The 15,768-nt window shown below is 32.4% G+C and overlaps 1 protein-coding gene across 1 annotated transcript; it reads left to right on the top strand.

Moving 5' to 3' along the window:
* The first annotated feature begins 9,799 nt into the window (after window positions 1–9,799).
* LOC111615785 lies at window positions 9,800–12,466 on the top strand. Its single transcript, XM_023357222.1, has 5 exons — window positions 9,800–9,907; window positions 9,993–10,211; window positions 11,381–11,603; window positions 11,679–11,714; window positions 11,786–12,466. Exons 2-5 carry the CDS (start codon window positions 10,005–10,007, stop codon window positions 12,424–12,426), a joined length of 1,107 nt encoding a protein of 368 aa, XP_023212990.1. The 5' UTR covers window positions 9,800–9,907; window positions 9,993–10,004; the 3' UTR covers window positions 12,427–12,466.
* Window positions 12,467–15,768: the final 3,302 nt, after the last annotated feature.

Raw genomic sequence — 15,768 nt, 5'->3', positions numbered from 1 at the left:
ATTTATTATTCGAATAAATATAATTTTGTCTATGTGTTATGTCGGTTAAGAGAAATGTCATTAAAATAATCAGCAACACATCAGTGAACTCTCTTTGTAATAGTCATTAAAAATGTACTTAATGATATGAAACAAGTTTTCGACATTTCACTGAATATAATATGATTAATGTTATCAATTAAACGAATAGTTTTATTCGAACACATGAAGTTAGACTCCTGACTTAAATATATATCATTAATTCGTTGCATGAGCGAGAAAAGAATTCAATGTGTCTGTTTAATGCTTCGGTATGTAAATAAATGTCATTCCGTGCATACAACGGGGAGACAAATCTGAACTTTTAACTACAATTAATTATAAACTTACCTTTTGCAATAAGTCGTTAATAAAATATCTGGCGTCATCCGATATTGTAGCGGGATACGACACCTGCGCATCTACAACTGCTACAGCAACTACAAACAAATTTTNGTAATTTATCCGATACAAAAAAGTAAACTTTTTTAGTACACTGGGGGCCAATAGCGGATGTAGAAAATTTCACAGGAATTTCAGAAAGAAAACAATATTACTTACAAATATTTACAATTCAAGTACAACTTTACTCAGGTAGGGTTTTACATGATTAAGCCCGATAATGTAGCAGGATAGGACACCGGCACATTTACAGCAGCTACAGCAACTACAAACAAATTTTTATATTAATTATCTTATATTGCTATTATTACTATTGTTAAATTAACAAGTTTGATACTATACCTCTTATCCAGTAGTAACGGGGCAATAAATACACATTATCAATATTAAATGTTTCTTTCACATAAATCTGCAGAGGTGTAGTTCCAACCAACGCTTGAAATAATACGATGGCGAAAGCCTACCAGTCACAGTAGGAATCTACAAACAATACATTCGTTAATTAATACATCGAACAAGACGAGAGAAGCAATTGTGAAAATACAAGTCCTTACCGTAAGGCTTCCTCTGCAGAATTTCCGGACATAGAAATGACAAAGTTCCACAAAACTTTGTTGGGTTTCGTTCGTACTGAAAAAAGTAATAATAAAATAGTTAAAAAATCTACTGTTCGAGAATATTACAATGTATGTTTTATATATAATACTTACTGTGGACAAACCGAAATCAATTACTCGTGCACCTTTGTACACATCTAACATAATGTTGTTCGCACTGATATCTCTGTGTATTATTTTTATTTAAAATACAAACATTACTTTGTAACTCAATGAATAAATAAGCAAATAAATGTACAGCAAATAATTACCATTCTTATGAATATACATAATAGCAGAGGCCATTTGGGCGGCAAACACTTTTGCTTTATTCTCCGCCATAGGATCATACTTTTATAAAAATCTTCTCAAAGTTTCTCCCTCGACAAAATCCGATACGAAGCAAAAGCTAAAAAATAAAACTTACTACGCCACAGAACGGAAATTATTATAAATAACTCAACTGAAAAGCGGAAAACCTTACATTGTGTCAGTTTGGAGGAATCGAATCAATCTGACAATATTTGGGTGAGCAGACACAAAATTCCAAACGTTTATTTCCCTCTGGATTTCTTCAAACTGTAAATAAATAAATGATTAATACATACGAAATATAAATTTTAAATATTTTCAAAATATAACTAATGTAAATTAATAAAACACTGATTACTTTTATTCTCAAAATACTGTTAAGAAAATGATTATTCTTTTAATATGTACATTGTATTAGTGATTAGTTTGTATAGTCCGGAAATTGTTCTTAATTCACATAAAACACAGAAAATCGAAAACTATTGCTATAGAATACCTGCTCAAAATGGGAAAATTCCTTCTTTACAATTTTTACAGCCTTTTTCTTTTTGGAATATTTGGTCCTAGCCAAATAAACACTCCCAAATCTTCCTCGTGCAATTTCTTCAGTAATTTTGTATTTGTCAATAAACTTTTTGAGTTTATCAACATTGTCTTGTCCGAGGTTTAAATTTTCGAGATTCTTTTTCGGTTCATAAGTTTACAAAATCACAGAAATTATTATTCACACAATTTTGCCAATAGAAGAATGACAGAAGGAAGGAAAACTTACCTCCGAATCAGAAATCTCTCCTGAAATGCAACAACAGAACAAGAATTTACGGAATATATTTCTTAAATATACCATAAATTTTCCGTCCTTCTTCCGGTTATTTGCTTGCAACAGCGATTCGCCTTTCTTCAACGAGTCACATTTTATTGCAAACAAACATTTGCCATTCTAGAAAACATCAAGATAAAAATTATCGGTGTTTTTAATGTTATCGGAAAGAATATTTTAAAACTAATCAAGAAAATCTTCGTTAGCTTAATCCAAGCGACGAATAAAATCCATTTTCTTACACAGAAATCAACGGTTTACCTGAAATGAGTAATCTTTATTTTCCCGAACATTCGGTTCAGCATCTTCTCTCCTACTACAAAGAAAATCAATTAATATTCGTTTAATATTAAATAATTCGTATAAATAAACACAATTACTAATTAAATTTACCTCTCCTTTATCATTTTATCTTTCGAAATTTGCAGAACAATATTTTCAGCGCAACGAAACATTTCTCTCAACAATAGCAACTCGACAATTCAATTCGGAAGTATTGTTGAAAAAGTTATTGTGATGACGCCATAGACTGTCATATTAATAATTTTTTTTTAATTCTTTCCTTTTTATAGGCTCTGAGAAGTCCTTTTTTAAAAAGCTCGTTATGGGTCAGGCTAGACCTGCAATGGAGCGGACATGAGGGACAGGCCATTTTCCAGAAATTTTGGAGTTTTTAGTCCGATTTGAAATCGTGTTAGTCCCGAGTTTAACTGAACTCCTGTTACCTTAATCTCTCGATCAATCTGTCAGTCATATTTTACTGTTAAGTACTGCCTTTTAATGGCTTTTAGTTTACTAAAATCTGCTCGTGATGTTAATAATATTCTTCCCTTGGTTTAATTTTATACATTTAGACATTATACATATTAGGAAATAATTTTCGTGAATTTATATAATCAATTAAAAATCTACACGAACAAAACTCCACTTCGATGTGCTTAGTTTAATTGGGTTACAATTTTAAAATTACAGACTGTCTCGAATATATCGGCCTCGAAAATTCGAATGTTTTATTTTGGAATTTAGATAAAATTGTATTTTTTCGAAATATCGACGGTTGTGCTATAACTTTAGGTTAATGCAATCAATGTGAGATTTGCCTATGTGTTGTCGTCTTGCGTGTCCGTTAATGAATTCTCTTGCTGATCTTGCTGCACTTTACTGATGGCTTTCGTTGCAAATCTGACAAATCCCGTGTCGATATTCGTGTTGTTTAGAAAGGTTTGAGCTGACAGGACCAGACAGTTTGTTCCCTGATGTAAGAACTGATCAGATCCCTACGAATCTGAACAAACCGCGGGCAATCGAAGATAATGTAGGTTGATTTTTCCAGAGTGTAGTTGTCACAAGGGCAGGCGTCTCCATCCTGCGTTAAAAACCGTACGAAGTATGATCCAAACCCATCATGCCAAGTGATGAACTGGGGATAGGGGGAAGCTGAGGACGAAGTGAGTGAGTAGGGTCACCTCTGGAAGGAATCAGTGCTTGAGCCTCTCCTTGTCACACGAGTTCTAGTGGTCCTGCCATATGCTGTTAAGAATATTGAATATCCGATGATAGACCCAGGATGGAGTGATGCTGTAGTATGAAGGGTTACCCTTCTCAGTGGCAGCCTTCTTTGCCAGAAGGTCTGCCCTATCGTTGTCCTTCATGCTGCTATGACCCCTAACACAGCGAAATTTAAGGAGAGTATTGGGCCCAATGCTTAAGATGGTATTAAACGAGCCCCCGGTGATAGTGAGGTGGGTATTTTCCTCTTTAAGCTGTAAGAAAGCCACCCTATTCTCAGAAATAGAGAAATAATATTGAAACCACTCGAAATGTTCGTGAGTCCCTGCTCATCAATGAGCTGAATGGTCTTAAGGATCGCCAGTAATTTCGCCTGATTAACATTGCAGTGGAAAGCCAAAGAGAATTTCCCTTGATAGAAGAAGCGCCTTCCCTCATCCACCACCACTAGAGAACACCTGTTCCCTGGCTGCTTCCTAGAACCGTCAGTGTATATATTAAAGCCACAAGGGGTGCTATCACCTTCCAGATAGAAGTTCACATTAGGAAGGTCTTCTGGGTAAACTGGATAATGGACAGGGACCCAATCAACCCCCAACTGAATAATCTTTTCCCAAAGATCGATAATAGGAGCAAATTACTCAGCTGGAAAGACTTGCAAGCAGTGTTACATTGCCGACTCCTAAGCAAATAAAATTGCAAATACCATCTTTTAACAAACAAACAGCGATGGGAATTACCAAAAAGCCCTTCTTAACGTACCTTCTCGTGGCATACCCTATTAAAATGCAGTAAAAATTCACATCTATATTAGTATAATAGTAGCCTTGTTCTTCAGGTTTCCCTCTCGGGGAGGGAATTTCAAAAAATCCCTTAGTGTACGTTGTCATGACGTACCCTACCTGTGTACCGAATTTCAACTTTCAACTCCTAACCGTTTGGGCTCTGCGCTTATTATTATTATCAACCCATCTCGATTATATTATAAACTATGTTTTATCTAATAATATTATTTACTATATTTATATATAAATCTGACATAATATAAGTACTATAATTTTTTTTTTCTTTTTCTCATTTTTATGCCATTTTGGGCACTATGGTCAAGCTAAAAATAAGAGCGATCGGTTGATGGCGATGGAGTCTGACATATCTGGGTTAGACCACACCCAGATAACCCAGATAACCCAGAAATGACGTCAGAATCATAGGCTCACACAACTTCTGAATCGAACTAATGACCATGATCATTCGTGCTTTATAACGTTTACAGTAAAAATAGCTGTTGCCTCTTCTCAGTAGCTGAAAGCCAAGGCTTTGGGAGTCCATTTCAATATGAGTATTACGTGCTAACCTATTGATTGATAGATTTAAAGTGGGGATCAGTTTATTCCTAAATGAATTGGAGAATTAATAAACGGATTACTTCTATTGTGCTTATGTTTACAGTACCTTATTGATTACGGTAACGCGACACATGGGCGATCTGCCAAAGGCGAAGGGGAAGTACCTTCCGGGAGATCATTTAAGGGAAACAAGCCCCTATTTAAGTGTTATCCCGTCGGCACGCGCGTGCTCCGTCAAATAGAAATTACGCGCGCTCGGTCAATTAGGCACCAATTTAAAAAATTAATTAATAAAAATTTACCGTCGAAAAACGGGTATTTTTACTTTAATCCAGTTTTATGATATGTTTGTAGTCAAATTTAGGTTAATAATTTTAATTTTGTTATAATTTTGTTAATTAGTTTAATTTTTTTAATATTAAAAGGTAATTAGCATAAATTACAAAGTGTCGTCTTTCATCTTCGCTCTCGTTCAAGTTTATAGCCCTAGGTACGCGCCGATGTTTGTTTTTANTTTTACGCATTTATGTTTTTTTATTCGAATTTTATATATAAAATATAAGAAAATTCAAAAATTAATTAAATGTTATCAGAAATGCTAAACTATAAGTACGATGTGTTTTAGAATACTATTGCGAATAGACATAGTCAATTATTTTGTAAACATATTTATTATTTTAATTTTTATAAATGATTTAATTTGATGCAACGCGACGCGCTCAGAATGGATAAATTACAGTCGCGCGTTATTTAAGATGGCGGCGGGACCCGATTCAATTACTTTTTTATTTCAGATGTTAATTAGAGAGTGCTATTTTAATGAAACTTTAGACATAGTGTATTTTATTATAATTAATAAATTTATATAAGAATAATATATATTACTGACTGCAGTTTAAACCTTACTTGGCGTAATGTAACGGCATAATATATAAAAACTCTATTATTTATTCTCTGGAAAATAATAGACTCTAGTAAGTCTCACTAGAATCTATTATATAGACTTACTAGTCCTCCACTGTGAAAAACAACAAACTGCTAATCTCTTTATTACTTTGTTTTCAAAAACTTTCTTCTCTGTAAGCTCAGGGTCAAACGGCTAACAAATTGTTTACTTCCACGCAGGGAAACGTGATGGTATCATAAAACGTTATAAAATGATCAAAAAAATTAAATTATTTTCAGTCAAATTTCAGTTTTTTTAGAAGTTATTCGCTTTATAATAACGCGATTATAAGCGAAGAAGCAGGCGGTGTAGCTGCAGCTATTTTTAGTAACAGCGACTGGCGGGAAATTTGAAAATTGAAATCCGAGATGACGCGCGCCATAGTGCCGATTCGGCACCAATAATTAAATAAAAATAATGAGACGCTTTAAGCAAAAAAACTGAATCGCGCATCGTAAATTTGAAGAAAAATTCGACAGGTAATAATTTTTATAAATTTTTCACACAGTTACAATTATTACACGAACTATTTAAAAATCGATCGGTCCCTAATCGACACTAGGCGCGTGCCGACGGGTTTAATAGTTATTTATATGTAACATATGCGTACAACTCATAAAAAATACAAAACATTTCTTAAAATATAACTGATGGTGAGGAATGGAATAAATAAGTGTTAAAGGGCAGCGTTTATGGTAGGCGCTTTTGGGCGTATTATAATTAATAATTTAATTTCTTTTATGAAATTTAACCACCAGGAGGTGTGAATATAGTACAGAAGTGGATGATTTAGTATTTGCGAGTTTGTACCGCTTATAATCTTATAGGTAAGAATATTAGTATTATTCATCACATCTAAAAGTAAGTCAGTAGGATAGTAGATGTAAAATTTTTCTCCCTGGTCCATTGGAGGAGACGAGGAATTTGAAGTTACTTCAGGGAAAACTTGATGATATAAAGGATGGAATATCTTTTTAAATTTAACTAAATGTAAAGAATAGTAACCAAATTGGAAGGAATGATTGCTAAAATCGACAGAATTTTCACCCGGGTAGAAAATTTGGACGAAACTATTGTTAATTTAGAAACTAAACTTGAGCATTTACAGAAAAAAATTTGCATACGTAAGGGAAAGGTTTTATCGGTTGATGGAACACATCTGGAGTATAAATTGTCCGAGTTTACATTAAGTCAGGAGCGATTTGAGTGTTTTTTTAAGGCGCAATAATTTAATAATTTCTGGATTACGTGAGTCGGAAAATGTTAACTTGCAGGTTAGAGATGTAGTATTTAAGTTTTTTCGAAATTAAGTGTTTTTCACGTTACTTTAAAGCGATGGTATAGATTGGGTCAACAACATAATGATAGAACTAAGTTGATTTATTGTAGTTTTTTGGATTATGGTGATAAATGTAAGATAAGAACAGCATTTAAATTAAAGGGGACTAGGGCATTTATAATGGATTACCTTCCTCCTGTAACTAGAGATATAAGGAAAATAATAACTTTTCTAGAGAAAAAAAGAGGATGGGAGCTTCAATTTTTTATTTAAATAATAGAAATGCGGTAAAAGTTTATGATAAAATTTATAAATATAATATACAGTTTTTAAGAAAATGTACGAGCAAATTTCAACTTGACCGGGAGTAGGTACCGTACGTCGGTACTTTCGTAAAATTGTGAAGGTATTGTAAATAAACCTAATCCTTTCTGGAATTTTTTGCGTACTTTTGACATAATTTCCTTAATGGAAACGTGGTGGGATGGTAGAACTACTATATTGGATTGTTGTAGATTTAACAATAGGACATTTAGTAATTTCTTTTTATCTATATAAGACCTGCTCTATGGAATACTATTTGGACAGAGGTAGTTAGGTTGGTTGGCTATTGTAAGTTAGATTTTTTAATCGGTGATTTTAACACGCTCATTGGTGGAGCTACAGGAATGGATTTATGATTGTAATGAGGATTTTGATCAGGATTGGATGTCGAGGCTATCACAAGACACATTGGTAAATAATCGTGGAAGATTGGTGTTGGATTTTTGTGAAGATGCGGGATATATAATTTTAAATGGTAGAGGATCATCTGTGTCCAAAGGTTATTACACTTATGTAGGTGAAATAGTATGTTTTGTCATTGATTTAGCCTTGGGTAAGTTGACTCTGTTATCCTTGTTATCTATTGTAACAACTTTTTCTGTAATAAATAAAGTACATAGTAATCATTTTCGAATTAGTGTAGTTTTAGATTACAAATTTAAAAACAAAATACGAGAATCGTTTAAAAGCTCTATTGGTGGTAGTAGAGAATATTTTGGAGGGAAGAAAGTAGTGAGATGGTAAATCATAAATACAGTGAACTATTGTGTGCGATTCATAGTCAGTCAGTATTAACGTTTGAGGTCTTGTATTATTTAATTAAATCCTCAGATTGGTGCCGAAGGCCTGTTGGAACTTCCAATTTTTCGTGGTTTGATACACATTGTAGGTTGAGTATTGTTAGAAGAAATCGGGGGTTGAACAAGATGAGACTAGCGAAAATTGGAAATAGTGTAGCTGTGACAGATAGATGGTAATTCTTTAATGAAGCCATGGCCTGCTATTGTTAAAGGGTTACTATATAACATTGGATTGTCCTCTAGATATATGTATTTAAGTGAAACTTTCTTTTGGGATTGCGATCAACGACTAAGAAACGTATATTGTCTAAAAGATGTTCATTATTTGAGTGAAAGAGGTTGGAAAAGTAAAAGTTTTCTTAATGGAATGTGAAGTCAAGCGCCGTCTTTAATGTCTAATTTGAGTTATAAAGTTATCATTTGTTGCACAGTTAATAATAATGTATTTTGTACTGGAATTAATACTGACGATTGTAACGTTGTTTTTTTTTCCCTGTTATAATATACCCGTACATACCGAGTTTCCCTTGTACTATCAAATTAATAAATAAAACTAAGTGTTAAAAGCGTAAAGTATAACTGAAATTATAAATATAGTAAAATGACTAAATATTGATAAAATAATAGCAAAATGGTGTACCTGTAAAATGAGAAAATAAAACTTGCTAACATATATATTTAAAAAATGACAAATAAAAGGAGAAAACATAAAAGCAAAAAAAAAACAAAAAAACTGGCTAAAAACGAGGTGTAACGTGCTTCATTGAACACTGGTTTATAACTTTTTTCCAGTTTTATTCACGTAATAACGATCTGGTTGACAAGTACAAGTGAAGATACAAACTGTTATTAAACATTACATTCGTCTTTCTATAAATGGATTATCTGATGTTTAAGAAAGTTTTTTTTTTGTTTAATGTGGGAGCAAGAATAATGTTGAATGGTATCGTTTGTTTTCCAGCGTGATTATCAATAATTGTGTTGGGATAGTTGTTTTCTGTAATGTGAGGTGTATGTTAATTTTCCAAGTTTTGGTCTGTTATATCACTTGTACGTAATTTAATTTTGTTTGTGTACGTATTAAATATATTTTTTTCTATAAACACGGTCGTATTGGAATAGTATTGGTGACCTTTTCGAAGTCACACAGCTTAATATACCTTTTGAAAGTGATAAAATTATCAAATCTTTGTGTCTAAAACGTTCAACACAACATTATTTTCATTCTGTATTTCAAAGCATACATTTTCTTGAATATTATTGGCTTAGTGAAGTATCGCTTAATCGATTAATTTCATATTGTAAACAAGTTTTCAATAAGTTTCGTGCTAAGTTTTAAACGCGTTGACTAATAATAGTAATAAGGATGCTAATCATACAGTAAAATAATAGAATAAATTTGTTACACATTAATAAACAAACACTAACTTGTGTACTTGCATTGCTTAGCGCCAGTGCCTAGTATTTTATCTAATCTGCTATCGCCGTTACAAGCAGAACTTCAGAAGATTTAGCTGGTCTTATTATTTCGACAAGGAGCTGTTTGTGTTTAGAGGTAAACGTTCACCAAGTTTCGTTTGAATCGGAAACCTGAACGTCTGGCTCTGTCCTTGTAAGTTAATAAATTATTTTTTTTACAGAGAATTTCCAAAATGGCAGAAACCATACATGGAAAAACAACGGAAATAGGTGCAATATCGCCACGTGGCTGCACTTTAATTGGAGAATTGCCAGAAATAATGATTCATATATTTCAATACTTGAAAGATGAGGAATTAGATTTATGCAGCCGAGTGTGTATCCTGTGGAGAGATATCATCGAAAACATAATGTATCACCGAGTAACAATGATCACAAGGGTAATTATTATGTTGATTAAATGCTATGATTATATAATTGCTAGAAACGCTCAAAATTACAAAATCGATTAACACAAATAATTTCTAAGTTACGGAATTTAGTTTAGTAAATATTAATTACTGAAATCTGAAATGGCTTTTTGATTGTTAGTTCGCTATGATTTGTGCATGAAACTGAGTTTTTTCTTTTTGAATCTAAACATTTGTAGATTTCTCAGTCGTCGATGGGTTCAGTGCTGTCTTTCCTCAGAATTTTTCTCTCTACGTGAGTGTTTTTGCATTTGTCTATATCAAACTTTAATTTCATCAATAGAGTAACGGTGTGTGAGTTCTAATAGGCTATTTAGATTGTCTTTGTGAGGATGTTGGGTTTTATGTATTCTACACAAATGACGTACAAAATACGTATATTGTATTGCTTCGTGGTGTTTCTAAAATAGGTTTGCTGTAAATTCATAGTATGTGTTTTTCAACTTATTGCATAATGAGTTTAAGAACACAAAACCAGAATGAATTTAAAGAATCTCTCTGATAAATATCTGGTCTGGAAATGTGAGATGTAGTGTCATTGTCCACTTTTGCATTGTTTTTTTCAGATGTGTAATAACTTTTAGAACATTTTATATTTGTGTAATATATGTAAGAACCGTAAATGCAGGATACTGTCGAATACTTTCCAGTAATGTATGCTTAAGGTTTCTATTGTTTGTATTGTACAATTGTCATAGAATGACCGAATGTACGAGTACAGGTCTTTGGCGTCCATATCTCAATGACTTCTACGACTGCTTTTTTTGTTGTTTAAAGTTGTTGTAATTTTCATTTTGAAAATGTCCTTCATTTATACAAACGTCGGTAATTGACCTATTCTTTTCAATTTCCTATTCGTTAGTATCTTAACTTTAAACGTTGTCTTTTGAACAGGGAAGCTTTACACTTACAACTTTCATTGCAATCCTATCAATTTAACAGATTTAGTGTGTATTTATTTGTAGAAAAGTTATTTCAAAACCTACAACGAACTGCAGAATTTTTCTAGATATTAACTTGTAACTTTTTATAAATGTATTCATTTTAAATTATTCTATTGCAGTAAAATAAGTTTTCATTAATTGTATTATCTAAATAAATTTCACATTTGCTGTAAATATTCTGATTTATTTAAACAGAAAATTCCTCTTAGTGTAATATACTCCGCAATCGACGAATCGGAAAATCTACGTCCGTACGTTGGGTTCGACGATCATTTTCAATACAATTGGTTCGTTGTAGATTTAGGAGATGAACCTGAACCTACGATTGAGTCTACATATGATCTTATTGGATTCGGAGAAACTACACTTCCTTTTATTCCAGGTTATAAACGTTCGGACATTATTGAAAAATTGTATGGTAAGTAGCTGTACTATGTAAGTTTGAAATTATTAATTAATCAATTCGAAGAAACTACACTTGCTTTTATTCCAGGTCATGAATATTCGGACATTATTGATAAATTGTATCGTAAGTAGTTGTACTGTGTGAGTTTGAAATTATTAATTAATTGTTAATAACAATCACATTTTTAATTATAGGAAATGATGGCACACGCCTTTTTCCTGATCATTATAAGTTGGCATTAACAGCAGAAATACAAATATCAACGTTTCCAAACATTCCAGGTTTCAATATTATTAATTATTCGTTGAAACACTTTGGAATCCCATATTTATTTCATGAGTTAACAGATTTGAAAGAGAAAATGAAGAATGTATACCACAAATTGAACATCCCAGACGAACAAAACAAATCTGTCATCATCTGTGAAGATTTTGCCTTAAGTAAAATCACAGACAAAATTATGAATGATTCAATCTACAATGATAATTACAGGCTCACAATATTTCATGGAGAGAGAGTGGATGCTTTTGCTTTTTACTTTTTAAATGCATTTAGAACTGGTTATAGGAGAATTAAAAAGCAATTGGAAATGCTGAAATATTCTGAATTCAAAAGGGTAGAGAAGAGATGTTTCGTGTATATTTTCCATCGAAGGTATTTAGAGTGGACCCATACACCAGCTCGAGCATTTTTGGAAGTGTTTCCTCAAATGAACTACGTTGCTTTTAAGTTTTTACCTATATATATATCAGTCCCAGGAGATGAAGACTATTTTCATGGAGAGTACGATTATAAGGTCGACTCTATTATAATGGTTTTTGTATGGTGGGAATAAATGTATTGCATCAAACTAGTTTTGAATAAAATTGGGCATTTAACTGTCTTTGATTGAAAGTATTGTTCTACACAGGAGTTTTAATCTGATCTCCACCAGGGCCACACTGAATGTTTTAGTACTTTTCAATGGGCTGTTATAATCCACTTTTCTTAATAAAAATGAATAAATAACCACTAACCTGTCTTGAAACCACAAAATGTTTTAAACTGCAGAGTATGAAATTACGGTGTTTTATTGTAATGCTAATTTTCTAATAGCGATTAATATAATTCAATTAATTTTAGTTCATTAATGTAAAATATCTCAATTTTCTGAAATTTTCTTCGAATAATTAACGCAATAATTGGCAGAATCGTAATTATTCCTGCAATCGCCTCCTAATTTTCATTGAAATCAGTGTACGTGACGTTACTAAACAGACTATCAAAAGGACAGGTATTTATATATTGGTGTTTCGTCTTAACTAATGGTTTTTTTTTCTTTTGTAACTTATTTACAGTGACTCACAATAGATAAGCACTTATGATTCATAACGGGACTTCCGGTTTCGGTGAAATCGGAAGTTGTTATATAGTTAATAGTCGTTGACCATTCTCTCTTTCGGGAGGAAGTCAACGTCTACTTTTGGTCGAATTACTTCGACCTCCTCCTGCAACTGTCTCATTTCTATCGGATAAGCGGTATGCTGGCATTCGAATAGGAAAATTGTATAATACAAGGTTACAGACGAGCATAAAATATGTTTTAAGTGGTTTTTAGGTTGAAATATATGTTTCGTTTTTCGCGAAATCTGATAGTGTTATTTTTATCGTGGTTATGTGTCATGTTTCGTTTCACCTAAAATATTATTGGCTGAACGCAAAGCAATTCTAACTTATCCTGATTATCATCAACACGAGGAAAGTTTATTCTGATTACTTTTCTTTATTAGCATCTAAATAGGCACCAGCTTCCTATAGAAAATTTTCCAGGAATCCACCCCCATCTGCAGATCGCCCACGTGTCGCGTTCTGTAAACAAATAAACCAAAACTGAAGTCAATTCGGGTGACATAAAATCGAGTGTGTCGTTGTAAAAATTTTTTCTTGCAGTCAGACACAAACCCACAATCAGTGTTCAATTGGCTTTATCCTTTACCGAGCCATTGGTGAGTGTGATGAGATCGATGAATGAAAGCTTAATTTTTCGAAACAATTAAATGTAAACACGAACATTTCTAAATTAAAATATGAATTTTATATTAGTTTAGAAAGGAATTGATAAATTATATTTAATTTTGTAAAGGAGTCAATCAAAATGTCAACAAAGAATTTCAATTCTTATTCAACAATTTCCTTTGTCGTCGTTAACAACATTCAACAGAATTTCATTAATAACCGTCGTTAACCATAGTCTAGTCTATATAAAATGGCAGACCGAAGGAATAATAAAAGAAAGAAAGTGTCGACAGATCCTGCAAATAAAAAAAAAAAGCAAAGACAAAGGAGGAAAATGAAGTAAACGAACAATCACATGATGATGAAATTGCAGTACAACGTACAATTGAAGAAATGGCAGGAAGCAAAGAAATTGAAAATAAATTGGTCTTTGTATTCCTTCGAAACGATGCAAATTCTGCAGTTGAAGCGGAATCCACTTCAAAAAAAAAATCATTGCAGATAAATATAGCAACAGGCCTATTGTGGACTATTTTGTAGGAAAGTCAAAGAGGGTCGGAACTTCGAAATCAAACGAAGTAGATACAAACTCTGAATACATCTGCATTAACAAATTATTGGCCAAAGTTCACAAAAAGAGTTTGCAGTGTTTGTCTAAACGCGGTAAAACAAAACACGAGAATTAAGATGTTATTTTTGGAATTCTTAGTTTAAAATTTCATGAAAAACACGAGGAATCATTCATTTGAGAACAGTTGAATGAGGATTTACAAAATTGTTATAAATAAAACGATTTTTTCTCTGATGCGAGGTTTATTAATTACTGTTTACTAATAACTAAATTTAATTTGAATAATTTAAATATGCTTTTTGTTAATCTATGAAAAAAAAATTATTGAAGCTCAGTGTACAAGTTTCCTTGGCAGTGACTCAAATTGACACATCGCGGAAACATATTTTGAGAAGTAATTTCTCGATTCTTTTCAACGCAATATTGCACTTGAATAGAATTGATAAAATGGCGTGTCGTGGCACAGAAAACTTAAGAATTCGACCTAGAACGGGAGATATCGAGAATCAAAAGTCGTCCCCATGTTATGTCAATGTAAAAATTTTGCATCGTAAAAGTGTAAACAAACGACGCGCATTGCCCGAAATTCGAAATGAGGCTAATTTCTCTACAATTCTTATTCTGAACGCCGATCATCTTTTTCTAATTTTTCTCGAAAAATTCACGATTTATAAGATAGGGCGGGTAAAACGGCATGCTTTTGGAATTTTATTTCTGTACACCTAATGTACGAGTAGTGATGATGAAAAAGTAAAGAAAATTAAAGTGTAGTTCGTACTTATTTTTAAAAAATGAATATAATTGCTAATATATTTAAGGTAATCAAACATATTTTCTAACCAGGTGGGCAAAATGAGAATTTTTTCGTCCTCGGCATGTAAGACGGTTTAATAGCCGTAACAGAAGATGCAACAATTGAATTCAGATTCATTAGGTCGATTTTCCACGTTAATCGTTCGGTGACGAGCTGTGTTGAGATATGAATTTGGAGATTTCTATAAGATTAGATAATAACGAAAAACAGCCGTAAGTAAAGATTTTAGAGTTACCGGAATCTGACCTTAGATGATTGATTTATAAAAAAGTAAAATTAGTAAGCAATAATAATTCTATAAATTGGCCTTTGTTAGTTAAGCGCTTATTATCCGATTTGGTATTTTTATCTGCTCAGTTTTCTGATAAAACACTTTCGTTGGTTGAACTTCACTTTTTGAAAAGTAAATATTTCACTAAAAATATTGGGCTTTATACTGAGCAGAAATACGGTTTCTTGGAAATCTCTCTTCTCCATAGACACCTCGTTGTTATCATCAAATTAGAACATAATACAGTATAGCTTTTTTTTCTTTAATGGCAGCAAAATTAACATCACATCTTGCTTTATTCTTTTTTAATTGTTTAATTCATTCATTCGAAAGATTTTTATTTGGTATTACTAATGTGTTAAGAGATTTAGACCATTTACAAATTTAAATAAATCCTGAAAATTAATTTGCATATTGTTTCCACAACTACAATGTGTATGAAAACACCATTCGCTATATTTACACGATTACGCAGTGCCCACACGAGATGACTTCTCTTCGATATAACACATTTGAACCTGGTTTA

Source organism: Centruroides sculpturatus, unplaced genomic scaffold, assembly GCF_000671375.1.
Source record: "Centruroides sculpturatus isolate CEXI.00-Female unplaced genomic scaffold, Cexi_2.0 scaffold2400, whole genome shotgun sequence".
Classification (NCBI taxonomy): Eukaryota; Metazoa; Arthropoda; class Arachnida; order Scorpiones; family Buthidae; genus Centruroides; species Centruroides sculpturatus.
The sequence above is the reverse complement of the archived record's forward strand: the minus strand, read 5'-3'. Positions and strand labels throughout refer to the sequence as shown.